Raw genomic sequence first — 10,992 nt, forward strand, 5'->3', positions numbered from 1 at the left:
ATGTACATGATAGGTTTAAGCATATAAAAGCTGCTGTGCCGGGCAGTGGTGGCACACGCCTTTAATCCCAGCAGTTGGGAGGCAGAGGCAGGCGGATTTCTGAGTTCGAGGCCAGCCTGGTCTACAGAGTGAGTTCCAGGACAGCCAGGACTATACAGAGAAACCCTGTCTCGAAAAACAAAAAAAAAAAAAAAAAAAAAAAAAAAATGACTGTCTTTTTTTTCAAAATTTACTCTAAGAGAGGAAAAAATGCCACAAGTGGCACTGAGAGTCTCTGTTTAGGAAAAGAGAATAAAAGGTCTGTTTTGTCCTATTTGTGCATGTTCGTTCGTGTGTGTGTGTGTGTGTGTGTGTGTGTGTGTGTTCAGTTACCTGTTTTCTAATGAGAAGGAGTAAGAAACAAAAAGTATGGATATGGGTGGGTGGAGAGGTAGGTAGGGCCTGAGAGGAGTTGGGGGAGGGAAAGCATGAGCAGAATATATCAGATATAAAGAAATATTTTGAATTAGATAAAAAGGTCAACCAGGTACCTAAGACACTGTCGACATTAGACAAGGATACTGGCATCTTACTTACACTATACTGTCCGCTGCTGCTCTCTGTGCCCTGTGTACTCTTGAAAATGGGTCTGGGACTAGAAGACTAGAACTAGCAATTACACACATAGGAGTGGTTTGTGTCATATCCGCAAATGGGTTAGAATAAAAAAATGTGATGGTCACTACTATGGCTAGGTGTCACCAGTACTACTGAATTAATAAAAAATGTTTTTTTTAAAAAGTTTGTATTGTATCACTGGTAACTAAAAATTAAAGTGGAGTATTTTAAAACACAGAAAATGAAAAAACTTGTCTAAAATTAATGTTGAAACCCACTCTCCTGTAAGTCCTATTTTCCCTTTAAAATATTATAAATTATGCTATAGCCCCACCTGAAAATGTCATGCAGAGATCAAACTTTAGAATACTTCTCTTCCCCCTCCTCCTCCTCATCCCTGTAGTGCTAGTGATTAACTCGAAGACTGTGTGCATGATAGGCAAGTGCTTTATCACTGAGCTATATGTCCAGCCCCCCCCCCAAAAAAAAAACTTAAAGCCATCTCTGAATATTTTAGAGCATAGCTTATAAACTATAACCTTGCCCCAAACCTGTGGCTTTTTCGGGTCATCTGAATGTTATTTTTATAATACTTAGACAGTATTAGCCTCTCTCGTGTGTTGGCATTTGCACAGGTGGTCAAAAATTGCAATGAGTAAAAGTGACAGTATCTTGGATTTTATACACAGCATGTTTATAAGAGGTTATACAATTTCAAAATAAAGCGAGCTTTAATATGGGAAATTTTCCTACAGTGGCCACATTGTCGCTTCCTCTACTAATCGCATCATAGACACTAGCCACAAAGCAAGAGAGCAAAGCGGCAAGCTCAGGCTTCTGTACACAGTGATGCTATCATACAACGCCAAGGTCAGGGTTGGCAAGAACTTTTTAAATACAACACCAATGGTACAGGAAATGACATCTAGTAACTACATAAAAATTTAAGTTTCTGTACAGCAAAGGCAAAGCTAAACAGAGTTAACAAACAGCCCGTAGAATGGGAGAAAACCAGACAAGGGACTAATACCGAATTTACAAAGAATTGTAAAAATTATATACTAAGGAAATAAAAATCTCCAATCAACAAATGAGCAAATGAAGACTATATGGTTTTCAAAAAAGAAAAGAAATACAGATAGCTAATAACAATTTTTTAACAGTATCCATATCTCTAGCCATCAAAGAAATACAAATTAAAGCTGAGATACTACTTCCCCCAGTCAGAATGGCATCATTAACAATCTGACAGTAAGTGTTAGGGAGCATGTGGAGAAAAGAACCCTCATTCACTACTGGTAGGGGTACACACTAATGCAGCCATTGAGGAAATCAGTTTGGAAATTACTCAAAAATAAAAATAGAATACTATGTGGCCCAGCTATTTCATTCCTGGGCATGTACCCAGAGAGGTTCACAACGTACCACAGAAATATCTGTACCCTGTTTTGTTTCTGCTGCCTTACTCACTATAGCAAGGAAATGGAACAGCACAGCTGTCCTGTCAGCAAGTGAGTGAACAATGAGAATCTGGGATACATGTAAACAGGATATTTCTCAGTTCTAGAGAAAAAAATAGGTTTAAAATTTTGTAGAAAAAAAAATGAATGGAATTAGAATATTAAATGAGATCAAATACTCTCAGAAAGAAATAAAAAAAATGCTCCCCCTCAAATATAGAATCCAGACAAGAATATATGCCTATAAGCAGATGTATCTGTGGGTGTAGTACAGCACAGAGGAAGAACAGAAAGGCTGACTGTGAGGATGAGGGGCTGAGTGCAGGAGTGCAGGTAATGAACACAAACTATGGAAGAAGATACAAGCTAATTGTTTTTCTAGTTCAAAATCTGCTACAGGCTTCTGGGTTTGGTGGTGGCTAAGTACATAAAATATATTCAATACTAAAAGTGTAAAATCTAATGTGAAGCCTCATATCTGTTTCACATGCCAAGTCTAACTGTATATTAACTTCAGGGTCTGGCTAATGTGGGTGGGTGGTATTTGTACTTATTTACAAAATTTTTTATAATAAAGATCACTAAAACATAAAGTAAAAGAAAACAGCGGGTCTTCCCGTAAAGAAGCACTCTGAATAGACACGTGAAGGACACAAGTTCTCTAAGGGCTAACAGGCATAGAGCTGTTACCTGCTTTCCTTTGTTTTTACTTTATGATTTTATGTGTACATATTTTATTGTATATCTTATGCACAGTATGTCTGTGCACTCCAGGTGTGCAGTGCATGCAGGAGCCAGAAGAGGGCATCAGATCACTTAGAACTGGAGTTACAGACAGTTGAGAGGTACCACATAGGTGCTGGGAATCAAACCCAGGTCCTTCAAAAGAGCAAATAAGGCTCTTAACCACTAAACATCTATCTCTTCAGCCCCTGGTTGATTTCCTCTGAGAGAGCACATGAAACAAAGCAGCAGAGAGCCAGTAGCTTCTAGCCAATAATAAAGCCAAACAGCAAATAGGCGTGCTTTTCTCTGGTCGTCATTTGCCAACTCAAACTCTTCTATCTTGAAAATCAGAGATGTTATGCTGCATTCTCTGGGACAGGTCTTCCCAACCTGGAAACAGCTTGTGGCACATCCCTCAGCACAGAGCTGGACTCCTCTGGAGCATGTTCTTAGCCTATTTCCCTTACCAAGACGCAAGCTGGTTTTAAAGGCACACAAACACACACACACACACACACACACACACACACACACACACACACACGGGGTGGGGGGAGCGCAGATCTGTGAAAAGACCAGAATTCTACCTACCTATAGTTAGCAAACTCCAGCAAGTTCAAAAGGGCAATAAATAAAGACAGTTCCACCCAGTCCATTCTGACACTTAGGTAGAGCTAACAGAAACAATGCCAGTGCATGCCTGCTGGCCTGATGTAACTATGTAACTAACATCTAGCCTAAGACATGGTGTTCAGAATGTTCACTCTAACTACAAGGAGTTACATTTACAAGGAAAGTATATTAGATAGATGGATATATTAAATATACTTATATTCAAAGTAAAAGCATATCAGTGTAATCAATCAATTTCCAAGTCTCTAAATAATCTCATTCCTGACACAGACTTATAAACTTGAGTATGCAACCTCTTATTTTTCAACTTTTAGTCTCAACTTACATTAGGAAACTACTCTCAAGAACTATAAGTAAACCTTTTGTCTGTATGCTTATTTTCACTTTGTACATTCACTCTCTACATTATGTGATATAGGTCATTCACATACACAAAACAGTGAATTTTTGTTGTCACTGTTACTAGAACAAAATCCAAGCCAGGAAGGGGGGGGGGAAGAATACGGGGGAAGAAATCTAAGCCAGATAACCTGAGACCAGCAAACACAGTCAAGCGCCCTTGCTATCTCTGACTACTTTAACCCAGTTCAGAATTCCGACATGCTTGAGATCAAAGCTATTTTCAGAACTCACATTTTTCCGGGTTTCATAGTACCAGCATGCACAAAATAAAGTGTCTTGAGGATAAAGCATGAATTTAGACATTAAATGTATTTGTTTAATTTATGTTACACCTTATAAACAGAGCCTACTTGTAATTCTATACAAAATTTTTATGGTGCCTGTATTTGTACTTCAACCTGTCATATGAGGTCATATGTTGATTTTTCCACTTGTGATAGCGTTTTAGCATTCAGACTGTTTTGGATTCTGTAGCATGCTGGATTTTAGATTTCAAATTGAACAGAGATAAGAAAAACGTGCTCATGAATAAAGAAAGTCCATCCTTGATAACATGCACACACTGCAATCAACTCACAGGTTGAGAGACAGCAGCAGGCAGACTACCAGGGGATTTTTAGGACTTAATGGAATGTCAGTGCTAACATTCATAGCCATATGGAACTAATAAAGAATCAATGGGATGTACACAACACAGTTCTCAGTGCCCATCTTTCAAGTGTGAGTGCAAGCAAAGCACACACATTGACCCTCGTCCCAGACACTGTTTAGGTAGAGGAGCTGAATCTGCACTTAACCTCTGCCAGGAAACTAACAGAAACCCAACCTTCTGAACAAAAACCACTGTTTTCTCTAATGTGAGCACAGCTTTACAATATTAAATCACAATAGTTTTTTAGCAATTTCTATTTTATTCACAGTAAAGAAAAGTTAAGTTTATATCAAAATAGTTGTATCATTTTCTGACATTACCCTAGAGTTCAAATCTGGCAAAATTGTTTAAAAACAAGCTAAACCTATGCCAACAGAACATAAACCAATGTTTAGCAGAAATGCTCTACAGACTACAACTACTCAATTCACCCATGATAACATAACAATAGATGTTAAGATTCCACCAACCTGGTACCATATCTTAATATAGCTCCTCTTTTTTTCCAATATGAAAGACACTTCTACTGATATTCTACTGTCATTTAATCACAATTAAAATTCCATAAAAATCTACAATTATAAAATTTATATTCCACTGGGCCAACAAACTGCATAAAGTTATTTTCACTGGCACAGGAAAACAAATTAATGAATTAAAACCGGTCTAAGTGAAGTAGTTAGCACTAATACCAGTACTGTATCTAGGTGGCCAAGCCCCAGCTCAAGAGGGGGTAAGTCAAGTCTCTACTCCTTGACGGCTACAGAGCAGACTATGTGCCAAGTTACCAATGGCAAAGCACCAGGAAACAAGGAGCTACAGAAACTACTCAAAGAACAGTTCACTCTCCACGCTAAAGTGAAAAAATGTTGTCATTACAGGTCTAGTACTACAGCTTCTGTGAAATTAGACACTGGCAGACGCCAGCTTCTAATTCTCAAACTCCCCTTCCAGCATCTGGTGTGGAAAATTTCTCGGGACTTCAAGACAGATCTGTGATTCCAGAGAGCAGCTATTAGGAATATTTTTAAGAGGAAAGTGATATTTACCTGGTTAATATATTTGAAAATAGCAACCGGATTGCTATCTGTGCCAAATGTGTAACAGTTATACCAAAAGTTAGCCAGCTAGTATGTTGTAGGAGTATAGTTTAAAAACTGGCTACCATGAAAAATATTTCCTTGTCAAAATTATTTTTTCTCTTCTTCCTATGATCAGTTGTTCTGATTTTACCCCATAGAGTCAGAAAGTACCTAAGTGTATGTTTGATAGTGAAAAATGGGGAAATATCAATCAAACATCTGAAATGGAAATTTAAGGGTTCTTTGGAAAGTCGGTTGGACGGTGTTTAACTGGGGCAAACACGTGAAAGAATGTTTCGTTAAAGTGGACACAGGTATGAAAGACTAAGGCAGACTCCTGAAGGAACATTTCACTGAAGCAGACACAGGAGAGAGGGTGTTCTACTAAAGTAAGCATGTGAAAGGAAAGGACACGGGATGAAGGGTTCTTTGTGAACGACACACATGTATTGGTCCACCTTACATTACATAGTTGAGCTGCATTTGTCTGGACTCCATAGAGAGAAATACAACAAAAAACTTCTGGTGGTGTACTGGAGTTTCTTGCTACTTCTGCAGACTCAGGCTGATTGGATGCAGGTGCTGAGGTAAGGCACGTGGAGGACAGGTGATGTTTGGAGGGTAAAAATAGGACTCCACAGAGTGACAAGATAGAACTTGGCTTGCTGGTACAGCTAACTGCAATGCTTGTAGATCTTGAGTCTTCCCTGATCTTCTCTTCCCTAAGAGAGGCACAGCTGAGAACTTTTCCTAGTTTTTCTGCTGGTCCCTCCTGCTGACTTGAGCAGAAGCTGAGGCCTAGTTGTCTCTGCTAGGTCATGCCACTGCTGTTGCTAAGCCGACCCTACCAAACTGGACTGCTGGTGTATCCACGAAGTGTTTGTGAGTGGATAGAGCTGCCTCTGCCTGTGAACTGAGCTGCCAATTTCCAGACAACACAGATGGGAATTGCTCCAAAGAACCTTTCCAAACAGGTCCACTCCCACCCCCAACCCACCCCGTATCCTTTCTTTTCTACTACTTCTGGTGGGTGGTGGGCTGTAAGGGAGGGTAAAGCATTTAAAAAGCATCATTAAAACAGGATTTGAAGAAATTAAAGTTACAAGCATTGGTAGTTCTCCTACTTTCACTTATGTATGAACTTCAAACAGAAATGCGGGGTATAAAGTATTTACAAGTCAGATGTTCAGGAAAACAGGTTTCAGCAGTTATCAATTCAACCATCTAATAATTACACATTAACCTGTTAAAATATCTCTGGACAATGCCAACATCTGAAATTGTTTCAAGTACATAAATTAGACAAGAGGTATATAAACACAAATTTTACATCCGTTATTACCGACCATAAAGACTTTAGAGAATTATAACAATCACTACAGGTCAGTAAGTTAAGGAGTAAAAAAAAAAGCCAAGTATACACACCTATAATCTTAGCACTGAGGAGCTGAGGCAGAGAATCTCTAGCTGCAGGCTGATCTGAGCTACTCAGGAAGACTTCATCTCAAACAATAACAAAAAAAGTAAATAATAACAGAATGACTGAGCAAGGTGGTGCGGAAGCACTCGGGAGGCAGAGGCAGGCAGGTTCTCAAAGTTTAAGGCCAGCCTGGTCTACCATGTGAGTTCCAGGACAGCCAAGGGGAAACCCTGTCATGAGATAAAAGAAAAAAGGGGGGAAAAAAGGAAGGAAGGAAATGAAGAACAGAATGCCTGTGAATACTCAGTTTCACCAACAACTACCACCTGTTTCATTTATAGTCACAGAAAAAAAAAGATTTCATCAGGACCAATACTTAAACTGCAGCTGTCACCTTCAAAGTCTTCAAACATAAGCAGGTTGCATGACCCTCAGTGTCCGTCTAGAAGACAGATGTAGCTACAACTAACGATGCAGTCACCACCTCTTTGCCTGAACGCTTCCTAGTCCGCCTCTTGTAGCAATCTCCATGTTATTTTTTGCACACATCTTTTATAATATCATCACATGACTTCTCAAGATTAACCGAGGAATGAGAATGAATCGTGTTCACCTATAATAAATCCTATGTGAGTGTACACACAAACTCTGGGTTATTTCTCCCCAGCCACAAAAAGGCAACAATGAATTAAATAAGTAACGAATGACTGAAAAGTATCTCATTGAAGCTAAAGTCAATAACTTAGCAAAGTTTATCAGCATAACTTTTATGCAAAAGTCAGAATAAAGTCTTTATCATATGAACAATTTTCATTGAACTTTACAAGGTTTTTGCCAGAACAAAGGAATACACAAAGTCAGTACCAATTGCGACAGACGGCAATTCTGCAAGAATAAATCTTTAATTTCTTGACTTTGTGTAATGAGAGAGAGAAAAAAATCTCATTCTGATAACAAATCTTGGTAAGACCTGTGGATGATCAAAGAAGCCTTCTTCTTAAATGGTACTAGGAAATTAAAAAGATCCAAAGGGGCACTCTTCCATTATAAATCATCAGAAATCCCTAATTTCAAAAGGAGAGAGTCCCACAGCACTTTGAGAAAATGTTTGTTAGTTTCTATAGTGGCCAAGGTATTAATTCAGCTTAACACCAATCTCCCAGTCATAAGATGTTCACATTGAGTTTAGATTTTAGCTCTATTTTCAAGAAGTACACAAGACCCAAATAAAGGACTGACTGAAAAATGTTTAACAACTTGCTGGTTCACAGAACAAAGTGTGAACATGAAGGAAAAGTGCAAACTTAACCAGGATGATGCCTAAACATACTCTTCTTTAAAGGAAAATATAACCCATGTTTATCATCTTGCTCAATATCGAAAGCAAAGAATTATCAGTGGTTATCACAACTGCCAGACACAACCAAGTCACAGGTGACTAGTAGAGTTTAAAATGCGGCAATAGACACTCAACACTGTACCAAAATAAACAAACAAAAGAAAACACTCTTGCAAACATGCATAAAACACTGCCCATTTAAAAACAAATGCAAGGCTTAAATCTTCCACAAATCAATTTCTGCAGCGAATCTTTTCAATGGTTACTGAACATCTACAGGGGTTGGTTAATTCTTCTCCTCTTGTAGAAAGCTGCTTGACTTGTAATAGCCAAATGGAATAAAAAGCAAACGTAGGATGGTAAAGCTATTTTCAGATGCAGCTTAGACAAAGCAGGCTGCAGCCACTGGCCTTCCACTACTGCTTCTGAGAACTGGGCTTACTTTTATGATATAGTGTGCTAATAAATCTTAGCTTCAAATTGAAGAACAGAATCATTTTAATAGTACTCAAAGATTCTCTTAAAAAAAATAGAAAATGTGTGCTAGCCATTACATAATAAAGAAAAAGAAGACATTTTGAAAACAAATTAATTCCATAATGAAAGGCTTTCAATTACAAGTTGTTTCTAAAAATAGAAATGTTCAGATGTAAGGGAGGATAATGTAGCATGAAAAAGATAATTTCATTTTAAGTCCCTTAATTTTTTTCATTGTCTACACAACTCTTTACCTGAAGAAAACTGGGGGAGGAGAGAAGCATCCCCCAAAACATGCAACTTTAGTTAACTGTTCATCTCTCCAAAAGGATAGATAGAAGTTACAAGTGAATGCTTATAAAATAGGATCCACTTAAATCTAAAATGTTTAATTTAAAATGGTTTAAAGAAACACCTCAATTTAAGACTAAATCAATAAGCTGAATGTTACTTCTCAACAGAAAACACATCTTTTTTTAACCAGACAAGAACTCGGGGGGGCAGGGCGGGGAGCACAAGAGAAGTCACCTGACTAGCAATATTTTACTGGCAAAGTTTATCCTGCCATTTTAAAAAAAATCAAGCTAATTATTCTGAAAGACAAGATAAAACTGAAACTAAATTGCTTGATGTCTCCTTTCTAAAAAACGCTTGTAAGGTTATGAATGAACACTAACTACACAGTAAATTTGCTTACTAAAATACAACTCATAAAATCGTTACAGAAGATGAATTATGAATCAGGAGTAACTTAACATCGGTGTTCAAATTGGCAACCTGAACCTAATAATTTACCTTGGCTTGTCAAATAGGGATCGAGAGAAAGGGCTCTAACTAGGTCAAGTGTGCTCACAAGAAGGTGTGAGGGAAGGAGAAGGAAACCTGCCTTCCTCCACAGGCAAAATTAAGTCAAAAGGGGAAAGGCAAGCCTGAGAGTCAATCTGCAGAGACTGCTCGGATCTACCCAATGTGCGTTCGCTGCTAAGCGCTGGCTGCAGTCAAGCACCTCTGACAACGATTCAAACCCAGAGCTATTTCCAAATCCGGCACAAGTCCTGGGTAAAGTGTGGGGTCGCGTGGAACAAGTCTGCCCAGCCACGACTTAACCAAACGCCCTTCGGCCCGCTGTCACGGGAGGTTTCCCCAAGGCTTCCGGCCCGCAGACTCCCCGGTATCAACCCGCTGGATACCTGCCCTCACCCCACCCCCAAGATCGTCCAGAACTCTTCCCGCAGCCCCGTTGCGTATCGCCAGCGCACCGAGCTAGAGCAGGGGTTATCTGTCCGCCCGCTGCGCGCCGCCGTACCCCGCCAGGCCCGAATGCCCGCGCGCCGTAGGGCGCACCGGGCTCACACCGCCCGCGGGCACCGGCCGGTCACGTGGCCTCGGAGGGACCGAGATCCGCGTCCCGACATTAGGGAGATGCCATCAAAGAAACCGGCCGCGAGGAGCGCACCCCGCCGTGGAAGGCCCACAGCCCGCCAGGGCCGCGTGGGGGGCCGGTGCCCTGCCAGGCGGGGGCCGGGAGGCACAGGTGTGGGGCGTGCGGGCACAGGTGGGCGGCCAGGTGCCGTCCTGTGAGCGCAAGCCGGGCCCGGGGACACAAGTGAGAGCCTGGAGAGGGTCGCGGCGACACAGGTGGGGGCTGAGGACACACGTGGGTGGCCAGACGGGGTCCCGGAGACACAAGTGCGCGTCCAGGTGCGTCTCCGAGCGCAGGTGGCCCGCCCGCCCGCTGCGCGGGCCACCGAGCCGCCCTGGACCCCGCCCGGGCGACGGGGCGCGGCAAGAGGCGACAAGGACGAGCGCCCCTAGGGACCCCGCTGGCCAGCACGGTGGGCGGAGGCCGAGGGGACAGGGCCGCGGGCGAGGGCGGGTCCGCGGGCGGCAGGCAGGCAGGCCGGCGGGGGAGGGGCGGCCGCGGGACCCCGCCGCACTCTGCCTCTCGCGGCCTCCGCGTCGCCGGCCCGCGCGCGCCCCCTCCCCTCACACCCCGGCGGCGGCGGCGCTCACCTCGGTCGGCTGGCTGATCTCGAACAGGTCCAGCCGGTTGGCGTTCCAGTGGTGAATGATGTCTGCCAGCTTCCGCCGCTCTTCGTCGCGGCCGCCCGCCGACATGATCGCGGCCGCTCCTCCCCACGGCCGGCCGGGCCGGAACACCACAGGCCGCCTCACCACCGCCGCCGCCGCCGCAGCCGCCGCGC

The 10,992-nt window shown here is 42.2% G+C and overlaps 1 protein-coding gene across 1 annotated transcript in view; it reads right to left on the reverse strand.

Moving 5' to 3' along the window:
* Afdn (afadin, adherens junction formation factor) overlaps positions 1-10,906 on the reverse strand; it is a 129,464-nt gene extending 118,558 nt beyond the window's left edge. Inside the window, exon 1 of the mRNA XM_028782632.1 lies at positions 10,802-10,906. Within this exon, the coding sequence (XP_028638465.1) occupies positions 10,802-10,906 (105 nt within the window). The remainder of the gene's footprint in view (positions 1-10,801) is intronic.
* Between the last annotated feature and the right edge of the window lie 86 nt (positions 10,907-10,992).

Source organism: Grammomys surdaster, unplaced genomic scaffold (genome assembly GCF_004785775.1).
Source record: "Grammomys surdaster isolate TR1022 unplaced genomic scaffold, NIH_TR_1.0 810, whole genome shotgun sequence".
Classification (NCBI taxonomy): Eukaryota; Metazoa; Chordata; class Mammalia; order Rodentia; family Muridae; genus Grammomys; species Grammomys surdaster.